Source organism: Mobula hypostoma, chromosome X2, assembly GCF_963921235.1.
Source record: "Mobula hypostoma chromosome X2, sMobHyp1.1, whole genome shotgun sequence".
Taxonomy (NCBI): Eukaryota; Metazoa; Chordata; class Chondrichthyes; order Myliobatiformes; family Myliobatidae; genus Mobula; species Mobula hypostoma.
In genome coordinates, this window is record NC_086129.1 from 31,576,342 (window position 1) to 31,593,322 (window position 16,981).

Consider the following 16,981-nt stretch of genomic DNA (forward strand, 5'->3'; position numbering starts at 1 on the left):
ATCTTTCTTTCGTGGTTAGCCAGGGAAGGTGAGGATCACACATGCCGCACTATAGTCTCATCTCACATAGGTTTCATCTAGGTACTCCTGTTTCGTAGTATATCCCAAGATGTACAGGTTGATCGGCTGATCAGCTGCTGTAAATTGTCCCTGGTGTGTGGCTGAGTTGTAGTGACTCTGGGTAACTTTGTCAGCATGAACGAGTTGGACTGAAGGACATGCGTCCATGCTGGATTACTGTATGACTAGTCTGGCGGAAGTTGATGATAATGAGAGAAATTTAAAATATGAATAATGTAGGATTAGTAGTTCAAAGGATCATTTAATATCAGTGAATGTATATAGTATACAGCCTGAAATTCATACTCTTCACAGACATCTGTAGAACCAGAAACCCCATAGAATGAACAATAGAAACATTGGTAAAAAATGGGAGTTTTAATGATTGATGCACACTAAGTGAGCTGAAAGGCTTGTCTTTTTTTGCTGTGTCATTCCAAGGCACCTCCAGCATTCTTGATGTCTGATGCATCAGACGCACAGAGACTTGGTCTTTATGGGACTTGCACAAGGTTCGATTTTCATTTATGTTTTAATTATCATTGAAATGTTCGACATCAAAACCTGGCACTATGTGATCCAATTTCTAGATATTGAGCTTCCGGTACTCATTATTGTTCTGATTAAATATATTTTTATCTTTCATGTGAAAGTAAACTGAAGGCTGCTGTCAAAGGAATTCCATGCGACCACATTGACACACTGGAACCTAACGCAGTGAAGGCCCTAGCAAACAACCCCCATGTTTCCAGTTATCAGGTAATTTTATTTCTATAATTTTGAATGAAGCTGCTTTTTGCAGCAGCTAGGTTCACATATTTAGTTTTATTGAATGTCCATCTTGGAACTGTCTATTCAGCTTGCTGTATGCTAGACTTTATGATGCACTTTATACCATGTTTCCGAGGCCATGACACAGTAGGAGGCCATATCACCCATCTAATGCTATTCCAGCTACCGAGCAGCCCCATTCTTCACTAATTTCCCTTGTGAATTATTCTCTTCACATTCCCATCAACCTCCCCTAAATTCTCCTATTCAGCTGCACACACTGGGTGATTTACAGTGGTCAATTCACCAATCCACCCACATGTCGTTGGGATATGGGAAGGGAGATTGTTTGAACTGCACACAGGCAGCATCAGAGATCAGAACTGAACCCAGGTTCAAGAGGCGGCAGCTACGATCACAGTGCTATCTTTTTTTTTGGAAACTGGTCTTCTCTTTCTCAGCCTCTTCAAATCACACTTTAACCCAGTTTTTCCAGACAATTCAGCTGCTGTATTAGTTGTTGAGTACTTTGCAGCATATAAAATATTTCCGAGTCCTCTCTTGCTTTACTTTCACAATGCCACTGTAAGTGCAGCCCAGTGGCACAGCTAGTAGAATTGCTACCTCACAGTTCCAGGGATCAGGGTTCAATCCCAACCTTCAGTGGTTCAAAACACAGAGTTTACACATATGCTCCTTCATCATGTGGGCTTCATCCGGTATTCTTCCATGTCCCAAAGATGTGATGATAGGTTAATTGGCCACTGTAACCTGAACCTTGGGTGTAGGTTAATTGGAATAAAGAATCAAAAGGGAGCACGCATTCCTGTGTGAGAGTGAATGTTGCAGAGGTAATAATAGAAGGGTATGGAACCTGGGAGGTGGAGAGGACCCAATGGCCAGAATTGGTATCTTCAGTGTATTACAAGGACACTAACCTGCTCTCTTCAACAGTCAATCCTACTGAGTAATCATTTTAAATTACTAATTTCTCACAGTACTCCTGATCTTTCCTATGGACACTGAGCCATGTTTTGGCATGCCGATGTTTGCTGGTCACTTGGACTCAATGGGTAGTTTCTGAGCACAAAAGTCATAGTTTTCAATTCAGGATAGTTCAGGATAAGACATGGAATCTCAGGAATTGTAAAATGCTTCCAAAAAATACAGATGAAAATAATTTTGTATATTTTATCCTCTTACATGAAATTGACTTTTAATACCGTATCAATTAGTGCTTTGATGTAACACAGCAGGTTGAACAAAAATCCTTAGTTTAAGATCCCAAAGCTTGATGTACAATATTTGAGTAGGTTATAATATTTTGAACAAATTTCTGTTGGCAAAGTTTCAAAATTTATGATGTTACAAATCTTTTCAGCAATAATTATGTTAGCAACACCTCTCTTGCATATTTTGACACTCCTTATGTAATTTACAGATTCGCTGTTCTGCTCGTAAGTTCTTTACAGCCAGGAAGGACGATTACTTCAGCACCCTCACAGAGGAAGATATTAATGAGTTCATGGCTTCATACTTGACTTTTGAGCCGTAAGTAATCGTGTATACTTCCCACAACTTCACCTTTCTTGTCAAATAAATAGAGAAGCAATAAGATTCTTGACTTCCATTTTTGTGGTTTGACTAACCTGACTTAAGGATTCCACCTCTTTACTCAGAGAGTGGTGGCTGTGTGGAACGAGCTTCCAGCAGAAGTATTTGAGGCAGGTTTGGTGTTGTCATTTGAAGTTAAATTGGACAGCTATATGGACAAGAAAGGAATGGAGGGTTATGGGCTGAGTGCAGGTCAGTGGGACTAGGTGAGAGTAAGAGTTGGGCACGGACTAGAAGGGCCAAGATGGCCTGTTTCCATGCTGTAATTGTTATATGGTTATATGTTATATGTTAACATCTTCCCAACCACTGAAGTCAGGCTAACTGGCTGATAAACTTCCTTTCTTCTGCCTCCCTCCTTTCTTAAAGAGTGGAGTGACATTTGCAATTTCCTAGTCCTCTGGAACGATTCCCAAATCTAGTGATTCTTGAAAGATCATTACCTATGTCTCCACATTCTCTTCAGCCACCTCTTTCAGAACCCTGCAGTATGGTCCATCTGACCCAATTGACTCATCTACCTTCAGACCTTTCAGCTTCCCAAGCACTTTTCTCCTCAGCAATAGCAACTGCATTCACTTCTGCACCCTGTCACCCTCAAATTTCTGGCATTCTGCTCGTACCTTCCACAGTGAAGACTAATGCAAAATACTTATTAAGCTCACCCACCATTTCTTTGTCACTTGAAGTGACAGAATGTAGTATTGAATTTGAACAGAGAAAGCAAAAGGTGATGTATTGTCCCTCAAGTTTATGTAGGGTTTTGTTGTAATAGTTGCAGGAGGCATTGTCCTCTCTGAGGATCATCACCTTGTCATGGTGGAGAGGCTTGTGAGTGCCTGAGATCGCTAGAATAGTGCTGTCTGGAGTTTAGTCATCTGGCACTTGGTTCCTGGTAGGGTCTCCCATAGCGGTAAAGTCAAGGGGAAGGTCTCAGACAAAGAGCAATCCAACCAGGACCTCAGTGGCAGAGCTGGTGGAAGATGCTGACACATCACAACAGCAGTGAAGGTGGAGGAAGGTTGCAGCAGAGAAAGGTCCCCAGTCATCTTGCACTCCGTGCCACTGGACCATGACCCCAATTGGTCAAGGTCCATGTAGAGGCTACTTGTGCATCAGCATTACCATGTTAAATATGTCACGCACAGGTATTTTCTATTAAGGGAATCCACCCTAACCTCCAGGATTATGCAGTGTAGTGATCAGCAAGTGGTGGAGGGGGCACGATTATGAGGACCGACCCACAATACATCAGAACATGTTGGTCTTGGATCAGCCATCTGAAGGCCCACTGACAGACAACCCCTTAGGCGAACATCCTACTTGACTCAAGTGATTGCACTATTACTTGTGCAGTAGGTTGCAGACAGATGAATTACATTGAGAATGTGCTGGAGAAACAAAATGGCCAGCAATCTGAGCCTCTGCTGCAGATTGAAAGCGGAGAATGGCCAGTCAAAGCAACAGCCAATTTGCATTTGATTTTTTTTTTCATTTTCGAGGTGATTACATGGCGAGCCCCAAATGTAGTACAATAAATTGGACCCAAGTGCAAGTGAATCACTTCTTTGCCTGGGGGCACAGTTTTGGGAAGAAAAGAGTTTAAAGGACAGTTGTTACATCTTCTTTAGTTGCATGAAAAAATGTCATATGTCAGGGTTGGTGGCATTGGAAAGTGGAACAAGGAGTTGCTAAGGGAATAGTCTAATAAAATAATGAAGGATGAAGAAATCTAATTGAATGTTCTGGAAACTATATAGTATCAACCTTTGAATGTGGAGGCTGGTGGGGTGGAAGGTGAAGATAAGGGCATGTGATCAATAGTAAGGGAAGTAGATCAGACACAGTCAAGGGTTCTGCCATTATTGCTGAAGGGAATCCATATTTAGGAAGGCGGAAAACAATTCATTACCCTGAGGTGGAGATATCATGATGTGGAATAGAGTGTGATGAACCATATGGAAGCGAAAATAGGGTGGACTTTGACAGCAAATGTGATGAAAAATTCTGTATGTGCAGGAGTCAACATCAATGCACCAGAAACAGTTGAGAGATACTGAGAGAATATTTAATTGAATGGGGGGGGGGCATCTGCAACTAGGGGGAAAGTTTTCAGAATTGCCAGTTACCTCTTTCAGAAAGAGATGAAAAGGAATCTCTTCAACAGAGAATCATGAATCTTTGGAATTCTCTACCCTGGAGGACAATAGAGGCAAAATCATTGAGTTTATTCAAGATGGGGATTGATAGATATTTAAAATACAAGGGAGTCAAAGCTTATGGTAAAATGGTGGAAGTGTAATGCAAAGGTTAAGATTAGACCAGCCATGATCTTGTTCAATGGTGAAGAAATGTTTAGAGTCTCAATGGTCTATTCCCATTCCTCTTTCTTACATATTTATGATGTCCTACCTTACTGAGAGAAAAGCATCATCTGCTATTCTCAAATTGAATAGGATGTACTATGTTTGGAAGAGCCTGAGGTGCATCAATTCATATTCATTTTCTCCAATTGAAAGAGGCTATGAGCGATGATTCCACAAACTGGTTGGTCTGGGTTTAATTCATCACTATAATGTTTAAAGCCTTGATATTTTTTCAAACCTATGCAGATTCATTTTGTCTTTAAACATAACATTGCTGATTCTAAAATGTATCCTGTGATGAAAAGTTCCGAGATATATTGGTGAGATAACTCAATATGTGACAAGCAGCCCACAGCAAGTGTCCACCATGACACTGGAGCATCAGAGGCTGAAAGGTGACCTGATATTTAACACTACAAGAGGCATACATAAGATAGAAAGCCAGAGTTTTTGGCATTCAAATATGTCAAATATTTGAGGTCAAAGCTTTTAAGGACAGATGTTTAAAGGAGACTCATGAGGTTTTTTTTTCACACTGAGCATTGCAGGTGCCTCGAACATGCTGCCATGGGAAGTGGTGAAAGCAGATAAAATATCAGATGTTTAAGAGGCATTTAGACAGGCACATGAACAGTCAGGGAATTGGGGGACAAGTGCAGGCAGAAGTAATTAGATTGGATTGGCATAATAGTCACACAGACATCAATGTTCCAACAGCAAACACATGGAATTATTTGCCTACTTATGATAATTAGACTGTGCATTTAACAGAAAATAACTACAGCAAAATGTTAGGTGAGGTTTCAAACAAATTGTTGGCATTCATTTCCGGAAATAAAGATGTTTATTTATCCTGAACCATGAAGCGTGAATTATTGGCTGTTTAATGACCTTGTTGAAAATTTTTCAAACCAAAAAGCTGCCAGCGCTTTTGGTTCCTACAAGATGTAGCCTATAAAGTCATTGATGGCACAGGCCAGCTACAATAATTTTCAGCAGGGTCCAAGCTGTGCGAGTGTTGCTGAATGCCCCTCGCACACCTTGCTTCATGGCTTGCACCACTGAGAGGACAGGAGGGAAGCAAGGAAAATTACCTGAGTCATTTTTTGTCAGATTTATTTTTGTTCTTTGTCAGACCTATGTATGCTCACAGTAAAATCCCACCTGTAGTTTCTCAACTGAACTCTAAAGGAGCACACTGCATATACCACTTCATATTCTCAACTTTCTGTGGCCTTTTCACATATGACTGACAAGTACTTGTATCAATAAATATTTACATTTGATACTGTCCAACAGCCAGGAGACAGGATCAAGTTTTATTTCATCAGATTTGATGCCAGGTTCTGCAGTGGAAGACAAGAATTCTTTGCTTCTGCACCTGTTTGAACACAAACACTTCACATAATATGTACATTGCTGAACATTTATACCTAATCAGGTGCAGGTTTAACATTTTACAGAAGGCATGAGGCCATAATGAAGATCAGGTTGCCTCACAGTTTGGAGCTTTAATTTGGTTGCAATGTAACTAATTAACAAAGTTAAAGATTAATTTACAAAAAATATAAAAATTAAAACAAGCTACTCTCTTCCCAGATTGTATTATCAAGTGTTGAATGCCGGTCATGAGATCCTCTCTGCATCTGAACATCAACATCTGCTTTTTTGGCTGCTATTCAAACCAATACAATTCACTGCACATCAATCAAAGAGATCAAAATCAGATAACAATATTATAGCAACATTCTTTTTTGTTCTATAAAATACATCATACAGATTTATTAATAGTAATACATAATAATGATTGACCACTATTTTTAAGCATGATATACAGCTAGCTCCACTGAAAACTCTCCTGTCAAAGATGTGAAACATCCTACGCATGATACAATTCCACAGAATAGTGATGTGGTTTTTGATAAGTTTCTTTTTATTTTTTGATTTATGCCTCAAAGGAGGTTTGCCTTAGGACCTCTGAAATGAATCAGTGTTTGCTTTGAGAATTAGAATACACCAGCCTAATGTAGTATTACTGAAGCATGATATGGTGCATTGTTCAATTAATGTTGGACTACATCAGATCCATCACTTCTTTTTCCAATGGCATTTAAGGTGATTTAGTTTTAACCTTGAATTTACACCTGTGCTAGGATGCACAGCAGTCATTAAAATTGTTTCCATAGCAACTAAAAATGACAACAATCTGGAATCAGTTAATAAAAGAATGAAATAACGCATTATACTCACTCATCACCATTGGAGGTAGAAAACAGCACAGAATTTCAATGATTTTCATACAAGAAAGCAGGTAGCAAACTACTGCAGGCTAAAATCCAGTAGGCAGAGTACATGTGTGTTATTTCCAATTTATATTTTAGAATCAGCAGATGATTTCAATTAAAAAAAGATTTCACTACATACGTAGATGTTTTGAAATTTAGCCTCTGGAAAATTGATCATGTTTACCTATGTGGGAATCGGCCAATTATCAGCCAAGGTATCGGCCAATTATCGAAGAGGGAAATAACATTGTATAGTTTTAAATTTAAGTCGTTATCATGGTGAAGCACCCTTTTTTTATGCCTTGGATCCCAGGTTGGAAACCCGTGTCACTTAAAGTATAAAAAAGTTGCCAGGGATTTAAAAGTTGTTCAATCCCTCCCCTTTTATTCTAACAGGTGATGAAAATATGTAAATTCATGTGTAAATATGAGCTCACATGATGTGGAGGTGAAATTGCTCTAGGACAGTGGTGCAATGCAAACAATAATAAATCTGCATATGTTTGTCATAAGAAAATGTAGATTAACATAGCAAGAAGGAGTTCCAGAAAAAATAAGACATGGCATATACAGTCTCTTCACTATTATTCCACAATATAATCTCAAGGCCAAAGAATGTATAAAAGGGAGATCATAAAGCTAAGGTAAAGGTCTGAAAATTCCTTTGCATAATGCTGAGTAAAAAAGGGCAATGCAGTTGAAAATTGGCTTAATCCACAGTAGAATTATAGTTACCAGATTTCTGGGTGTCTTAGCTCCCGTCAGAAAATTATATATATTCTGGTCGAATTTTTCTTTGCCCTGCAACTCCTAATTGCCATAAAACATCCCCAAGTGACATTAACACTCGAGTAAAATTTCAGTTCCAGTGAGATTTTTGCCTTGCTAATCTGACAAGCAAATTTCATTAGTGTGTTTTTTTTAAAGGGCTACCACTTGAATTGTTTTTTTCTTCCCTCTTGGCATTGTGACCTCAGATTCTGCCTCACAAAAACTTGATTACTTTGCTTGGAAGTCAAGGTCACAGTCACACTCTGATCCCTCATCTTGTGACCATTCCAGATCGTTGCTGCTGATCCCTGACTTACAACTTGCTGCTGATCAGTGCATTAGAAAAATCTCTCCCTCCTCCAAACATCATATGCTAGGAGAAGATACTTCATCCACATTTTCTTCACCACTCAGAAGCAGTATTCGTAGATTGGATTCACACCCTTACAGAGACTTCCCTGGCAATAAGATTCTTCTTTTAATTCCATAGTTACAGGGATTTAAATTCACTAGCTGCAACAATCTCTTTCAAACATGTCTCTAAATAAACGCTCCATTAAACTAATCACTATGCTCAATTTCCCCGTTTTCATGCGCTGCAAAGGAGGTTTAGAGACAGGGCCTCAGTCTGTGCTGCTTGAGACCTACTTGTTGTCTCCTATGACTGCAAGGTGTTGGGTAAATTGAGAAGTGCACACCCGCAAAAGTTAAGGCCGTGAGTAGACCCGAGCACATTCGACCCAATAGGAACACAGGAAGAGATTATTTAGATCATCTAGTCTCTCCAGCCTATTTTGCCACTTCTGTCTGTCTGTACCTTTCTTAAATAATCAAATGACAGGTACAAACTTTTCAATCTAAAAGGATGCGTCGAAGCCAAAGAAATTTTTGAATTTTCAAACTTCAGGTAACCCACAACCCTGTTGTTTTTCTACCACCACAGTCACCCAATTTCTCTCCCTTTCTTCACCTTTCCCACCCTGACATCTTTCCCCATATGGTTCCATCTATCATTTTGGAATCTCTGAATGTCATAATGCCAACCATTCTATTTTCCTCTCAAACCTGATGCAGGGATTCAACCTGAAGCATTGACCTATAGCTTTTATCTCTACAGATGCTACTTGACCCACTGATTTCTTCCAGCATTCTGTTTTCTGTTCATAGAACTTTTGAGTGATAATGCAATGTTCTCATTTGTCCTAAAACTCTGGGTTGGAAATAATCTGGCCCTGGGGATTTGGCTGCCCTGGATATCATTACTTTTCATTGCTATCAATTTATTTATATTAATTTTAGTCAGTTCTCAATTAAAATGTGTTTTCATGCAATAACAGGCTTGGAGTTTATTTTTCCTCAGTGTTAAAGTAACAAGGTCAGTGAGTGCTTTGTTGTGGCCAATATCTCTGACACCCACTCACCCATTTTACCCCTATGCTCACCATTGAGCTCATTTGGGGATCCAGAACATGGCTAAGCTGAAGAGCCAGACTCAGTTTGGGATACAAGCGACAAATCCTTTTACTTGAATATGGCCACTGACCTTCATTTGTAACAGTAAATTTGGGTGACACAGTAATGTATCACATCATGTGTTCAGTAGTGTAACACATCATGTGTTTGTCCCACACATCCAACAACATCTAGCGCACCAGATCTGGAGCTTGCAATAGTTATTGAATTAGCTGATCCAAAGTAATCAATATAATATTTCTCCATTCAAAAATGTAATTGCCTTCTATCTTAACATGTTTTCATGTAGAATTGTTGCTCAGTTTTGGTAATAAATACCTGACTTGGTTGTCAACACAAAAAAAAACAGTAACTTCTTTCCCCAGGATGGGAATGTTTAATTAAGAAAACATAAAAATAGAAGTGAGGGCATTCTGAAGTCATTTTTTATCTACATTCAGTGGCCACTTTATTAGGTACACCTGCCCATTAATGCAAATATCTAATCAGCTAATTATGTGGCAGCAACTTGTTATTCAATGCATTAATAAAGAAGCCCATATATTACCACATCACAAATTAATTTTTAAAGACTATTTCGATAACTGTGTTTCAATATAACTGGTTTCTTTTGTAATGCTATATATCTCAGAAACTGTTGATCTTCTGGGATTTTCATGCACAACAGTCTCTAGAGTTTACAGAGAATGATGCAAAACACAAGCAAAAAAAAAAAAAAATCCAGTGAGTGGCTGTTTTAGGAGTGAAAATGCCTTGTTAATGAGAGAGTTCAGAGGAGAAAGGTCAGACTGGTCCCAGCTGACAGGAAGGCGACAGTAACTGAAATATATACAATAGTGGTGTGCAGAAGATTATCTCTTAATGCACAACACATCAAAACTTGAAGTCGATGGGCTAGATTCACAGAAGAACATACCGGCTTCTACTTTTGTACATAATAAAATGGCCACTGAATGAATAATCCATTTCCTTCAAGCATTAATTTTCCTTTTTCATCTATAACAAGAAAATACTTATTGCAGCCTAACTAACATGCTTAAAGTCAAATAGTTAAAATGAGGCAATATCTGTTCTCTCTGAATATTTTTGGATCCTTTTAAAAATGTGCTTAAAGATTTCTTTGAACAATGTATGTTTAAAATATAGCCATTTTCACGATATTCAGCTGTGTCTGATAGTGCCTCTGTGAATGTAAGATGCTGATATGCATCCTTGGATGTGCTGGGACACAACATCAGTGATGTAATCTGGGATCATCAGGGTGTTTTTAGTCTTTCAACATCTGACCATCACACCTAGGCGACCCAGCCAGGGTTGAACAGGCCCAAGCCTGGGTCCCAGCAGCACTGGCATATGGGTCACACCTCTTCAGCCATATAAACATTTCCAGCTCTTTATAAAGGCTGTGATCCCCACTTCAACAATGGTCTGTTTGAATCCAGTCTCTTGTAAATCTACTTCATTTTGAAGCCACAAAGCTCTATATGGAGATTCGGTCCTCTTGATCTCCTTCTTCATCTTAGATGGGCCACATTAAAGCTAATTTGATTTAACTTCGGTTTTGTGAGTTCTGAGGCAGCTAACAGCATGTTGCTTCCAGAGATTGTACTCTTTATAGCCATCTGACATAATCCTTTCTTCCTTGATGTTTATTATTTTGTAAAACACCTTTTTTTCTACTTTAAAAGTGATATGTAAAAACATAAATTATGCTTTTCAGGAATATTGTGGATTTGAAGAAAATTCCACAGACTCTGTGTTCCAGTATCGTTGAGCTGATAGGCCAGGCTAATATGTCAATGCTACCCAAAAATTCGGAAAGAAGTAGAAGTCTTTTCAAGTACGCAAAGAATTGCCTGGTAAGTGTCAGGGAAGTTATGGAATTCAATTATCAGCACAACTAAAGATGATGAAGGAACAAGATACTAAAAACTTTTTTAAATATATGAAGGGTAAAATAGAGTTGAGGGTAGATATAGAACCAATAGAAAGTGACGCTAGAGATATTGTAATGAGAGATGCAAAGATGGCAGAGGAACAGAATGCATATTTTGCATCAGTCTTCACAGTGGAAAACATCAGCAGTATACTGGATATTCAAGAGTGTCAAGCAAGTGAAGTATGTGCAGTGAAAATTACGACTGAGAAGGTGCTCAGGAAGCTTAATGGTCTGAGGGTGGATAAATCTCCTGGAATGACCTTATCATCTGATGGAAGTTCTGAAGGAAGTAGCTGGAGAGATTGCGGAGGCATTAATAATGATCTTTCAAGAACCAATAGATTCTGGCATTGTACCGAATGACTGGAAAATTGCAAATGTTACTCCACTATTTAAGAAGGGTGGGAGGCAGCAGAAAGGAAACTTTAGATCCATTAGTCTGACATCAGTGGTTGGGAAGTTGTTGGAATCGATAGTTAGCGATGAGATTACGGAATACCTGGAGGCACATAACAAGATAGGCCAAAGCCAGCATGGTTTCTTGAAAGGAAAATCCTGCCTGACTAATCTACTGCAATTTTTTTGAGGAAATTACAAGCAGGGTAGACAAAGAAGATGCAGTAGATGTGTTGTACTTGGATTTTCAGAAAGCTTTTGACAAAATGCTGCACATGAGGCTGCTTAGCAAGATAAGAGCCCATGGAATTACATGGGCGGAGCATTGGCTGATTGGCAGAAAACAGACAGTGGGAATAAAGGGATCCTATTCTGGCTGCCTGCCGGTTACCAGTGGAGTTCCACAAGGGTCAGTGTTGAGACTGCTGCTTTTTACGATGTATGTCAATGATTTGGACTATGGCATTAATGGATTTGTGGCTAAATTTGCCAATGATACAAAGATAGGTGGAGGAGCGGGTAGTGTTGAGGAAACAGAAAGCCTGCAGTGTCATGGTCCGGTCCGTGAAGTCCGTGTTCCGGTTCACAGTCCGGTCCATGGTTCCTTGTTCCGGGGTTTCTGGTTTTCCCCAGTTTCTGTTGTGGGCACATGATTCTTGTTTTGGGGCTGAGACATAAATACCTCTGCAAATGAGGGATTCCCTGCTGGACTGTCCTGTTCTCCTTCCTGTCTTTTCCCCCCTCGCCTGACTCTCTGCCTGGATACCTTGCCTGCACCACTGTTGAGTTCTATCGCTAATGCAGAGATGGAACTGTCTGTTGTTCTTTGGTGTTTGTCTCTTCTTGTCCTTGCCTCTGTGGGGTAAGTCAGGCTGTTCTGCTGTTGCCCTGTGGGGGGACCTGCCTTGTCTTGTCCTTGACTCTGTGGGGTAAGTCAGGCCATTCTGCTGTTGCCCTGCAGGGGGATCTGTCTTGTCCTTGCCTCTGTGGGGTGTCAGACCATTCTACTGTTGCCCTGCAGGGGAATCTGTCTTGTCTTGTCCTTGCCTCCTTGGGGTAAGTCAGGCTGTTCTTCTGTTACCCAACAGATGGTCCTGTCCCACCTTGGTGTGGAGATAAAGTTGAGTCCCGGCTTGTCTAAGTATAAGTCCTGGCTCTATGTCTATCTACTGTCCTGTCTCATGTTGGTGTTGTGTTGAAGCTGAGTCCCGGCTTTTCGAAGGATAAGTCCCGGCTCCATGTTGATGTACAGTTCCCAGTCTGTCTCTGAGCTCCAGCCTCTGAGTTATCAGTCTCTGCATTCCAAGACCCCAGCCTCAAGTCCCCAAGCCTATCTCCAAGCCTTGAGCCTCAAGTCCCCAGCCTCCAGTCCTGCAGTCATGTCATGTCCTTGCCTGGTTCTGAGCCCGAAGCAAGACCCAGGTTCTGGATCCTTGTCCAGTCTCTGGCTCGGGGTCCAAGCCCAAGTCTGCGTTCTTGTCCCTGCTCCTTGTTTGTATCCTGTCACGTCCCTACTCAAGTCAAGTCCTGTTTCTTGTACTTCAGTGTCTGTGTCTTGCATTTGGGTCCGCTACCAGTGCCCCCTTGTGACATGCAGAGAGACTTAGATAGTTTAGGGGAATGGGCAAAGAAGTGGCAAATGCAATACAATGTTGGAAAGTGGTCTGGTCATGCACTTTGGAGGAAGAAATAAAGGGACAGACTATTATTTAGATGGAGAGAGAATTCAGCATACATAGATGCAAAGGGACTTGGGAGTCCTTGTGCAAGATACCCTAAAGGTTAACCTCCAGGTTGAGTTGGTGGTGAAGAAGGTGAATGCATTGTTGATATTCATTTCTAGAGGTATAGAATATAAGAGCAGGGATGTGATGTTGAGGCTCTATAAGACCCTCATGAGACTACACTTGGAGTATTGTGTGCAGTTTTGGGCTCCTTATTTTTGAAAGGATATACTGACATCGGAGGGGGTTCAGAGAAGATTCACGAGAATGATTCCAGGAATGAAAGGGTTACCATGTGAGGAACATCTGGCAGCTCTTGGGCTGTATTTCCTGGAGTTCAGGAGAATGAGGGGGGATCTCATAGGAACATTTCAAATGTTAAAAGGCCTGGACAGATTAGATATGGCAAAGTTATTTCCCATGTTGGGGAGTCTAGGACAAGAGGACACAACTTCAGGATTGAAGGATGTCCATTTAGAACAGAGAGGTGGAGAAATTACTTTAGTCAGAGGGTGGTAAGTCTGTGTAATTTGTTGCCAGAATCAGCTGTAGAAGCCAAGTGATTGGGTGCATTTAAGGCAGAGATAAATAGGTTCCTGATTAGCCCGGGCATCAAAGGGTATGGAGAGAAGGCAGGGGAGTGGGAATGACTGGAAGAATTGGGTCAGCCTACGAATGGCCTACTTCTGCTTCTATATCTTATGGTTTTATGGTCTAACTCAATTATCATGGCTGCATCTGTGGAGGGAAATTGGTAGTTGACAGTTTGGGTCAAGATACTTCATCTGGACTGGGATTTCTCTAGATTTAAGGGGTAGTCATAGGCACTCGCAGAGGCACCAGCTATGCCTACATTTTTGTTGGCCATGTAGATCAGTCCATGTTCCAAGCCTTCCATGGTGATGCTCCCAACTCTTCCTACGCTACATTGATGACTGTGTTGCTGCTGCTTCATGCACCCATACTGAGCTCATCAATTTCATCAACGTTGCCTCCAACTTCCACCCTGCCCTTAAATTCACTTGGTCCATTTCTGACACGTCCTTCCTCGTTCTCGATCTCTCTGTTTCCATCTATGGAGCCAAGCTCCTCACCGGCATCTTTTATAAACCTACCAATTCCCGCAGCTATCTTGACTTCCCACCCTATCTCCTGTAAAAATGCTATTCCCTTTCTCAGTTCCTTCGCCTCCACTGCATCTGTTCCCAGGATGCAGCTTTCCTTTCAAGGGCATCAGAGGTGACTTCCTTCTTCAAAGAATGGGCTTTCCCTTCCTCCACCATTGATGCTACCTTCACCCCATCTTCCCACTGCCCTTAGCATACCTCCTCATGAGCCTCTGCATTCAACACATCATTCGCCACAATTTCTGCCATCTTCAATAGGATCCTCCCTCCACCACTCCTTCCCACTCTCTGCTTTCCACAGGGATTGCTTCCTCCTTAATAACCTTGCCCATTCTTCCTTCCCCACTAATCTCACGTCCTGACACATAACCCTGTAAGTGACTGAAATGCTTCACCTGCCCATTTATCTCCCCCTTTATCTTCATTCAGGGCCCCAAACAGTCCTTCCAGGTGAGGCAGCACTTCACCTACGAATCTGTTGGAATGGTCTACTGTATCCGATGCCCCAATGTGGCCTCCTCTACTTTGGTGAAACCTGAAGTAAATTGGGGGACTGTTTCATCAAGCACCTATGCACTATCAGCCCAGTTATTTTAATTCCTTTCCCCATATCCATTCCAGAATTGTCAGACTATGGTTTCCTTTTTTTGCCACAATGAAGCCTCCCTCGGGTTGGAGGAGCAACACCTCCTATTCCGTCCAGATAGCCATCAACCTGATGACATGATATCTTCTTCCAGTAAAAATTTCCCTCCTCCTTCCCTCCTCTTCTATTCTTCTAAAGTGTCATCTGTTCATTCATTTCCATAGATGTTGCTGGATCTGCTGAGTTCCTCCAGCATCTTGTGTGTTGCTCTGGATTTCCAGCATCTGCAGAATCTTGTGTGTGTGTGTTCGTTCCATCACTTTCAGTTTTTTTTCTAATTTAGTCATTGCTAAGGTAACATTGGTTGAAGAAGAACACTCTCTTGCTTCTTTATTGTGTATCCTTAGACTTCCAAAGAGAACATTCAAATCAGTTCACAAACTTTAACCTCCCTCTATAATTTTCAAACTTGTTTTTATGATTTTGTAAGTACTGGTCAATCCCAAGTACATTCCATAGTTCATTCTATGAAGAAGACCTGTACCTTACATTCTTCTTGGCCCAGCATCAAATACCATTCCCCTCTCAGTTCAATCCCAAATTAAATGACTTCATTTCCACCTTCAACCTTACTTCATGCAACGATAGTCAGAATAAATTTCTTTGCTAAACTCTGCAATCCATATATAACCTATGCTAACATAGCTTATAGCTAAAGTATCTGTGGGTTTGTGGAAGATATTCTCAGCAAAAGATTGATTGTAAAATTATAGAGCAGGGATTAACAAAAGGCAGATTCCGACAGTGTCTCTTGTTTGTGAATAAGAAATTGGCAGACAATGAGGTGAAACATAAAATATCCCGTATGTGAGAAAACCAGTTTCAGCTGTTCCATCTTGGATTGAAAGTAGCCCTATCAATATCAAATACGTCCTTGCACTGTCAATATGTCATCTGCTCTAATCCCCCTGCTCCACTGGTTCTCACGATTAGAGTGTCACTACTCTTAGAAAGGGTGATAAGTGGATTGCAAAAGTATAAACCATGCTCTGAAGATATTCTTCAACCTATGTTAAACTTATAAGAGCACTAATGGTCTGGAAAGTTAGAGTGTGTTTGAAGAGGTGGTACTTTATGAATTAGTTGAGATAAGAAGTGGATGAGCATATTAGACTACTAGTGACTGCTTTAAATTGATTGATTGACCTCTGGATAAAGGTGTTGCTGCCAAAAAAAAAGATAAGGATCTAGTAATACTATTTAAAAAGTCAATTTGTGAAGATTTAGTCAGAATTGCTTTGTAGATATCATCAGTCCAGTAGTAGGACCTTAGACCTTATCTATAGGTGTTACTAGTTTGCTGCATCTTCTCAGGATTGCTGTTGAAAGCTTGAAGATCACAAATTTAAAAATTTTCATTAGCTGTGTCTTTTAATTCTGTTGCTAGATTTTGATTTTTCAGGATCACTGCATATTAGTGCAATATTTGAAATGTAGCCCAAAGTTTCTATTCAGAAATGCCAAAGACAGATGGATCATTTGCTAAATAACATGTGCCAAACTGAACAAGTTAAACAGTATCCATCTGGAGATGTTTCAGTTTTGAAGTGTGGAATTGCTGATTTCTGGACTGTGTTAATTATAGTAAATATTCCATTAAAAAGGCTGTCAGTCTTTGCATTTCATTATCACTTACTTTGGCATGGCCTGACTTGGAGCGATAATGTTGGGAAACAACGTACAGTGAGGGTAAGATCAGTGGACCATGGGTTGAGTATTCCGTCTGGGATTATATAATTCTGGAAAGACAGGAGGGAGGAAATTCAGAAGGTGAGAAATGTATTTCTGTTTCTGAGATGCTCTCATTTT

At 40.5% G+C, this 16,981-nt stretch overlaps 1 protein-coding gene across 1 annotated transcript in view; it reads left to right on the plus strand.

Annotated features, from left to right (window-relative positions):
* LOC134340875 (otoancorin-like) overlaps positions 1–16,981 on the plus strand; it is a 110,929-nt gene that overhangs the window by 62,015 nt on the left and 31,933 nt on the right. The window contains exons 13-15 of the mRNA XM_063038447.1: positions 714–819; positions 2,273–2,382; positions 11,061–11,199. Coding sequence (XP_062894517.1) covers positions 714–819; positions 2,273–2,382; positions 11,061–11,199 — 355 coding nt within the window. The remainder of the gene's footprint in view (positions 1–713; positions 820–2,272; positions 2,383–11,060; positions 11,200–16,981) is intronic.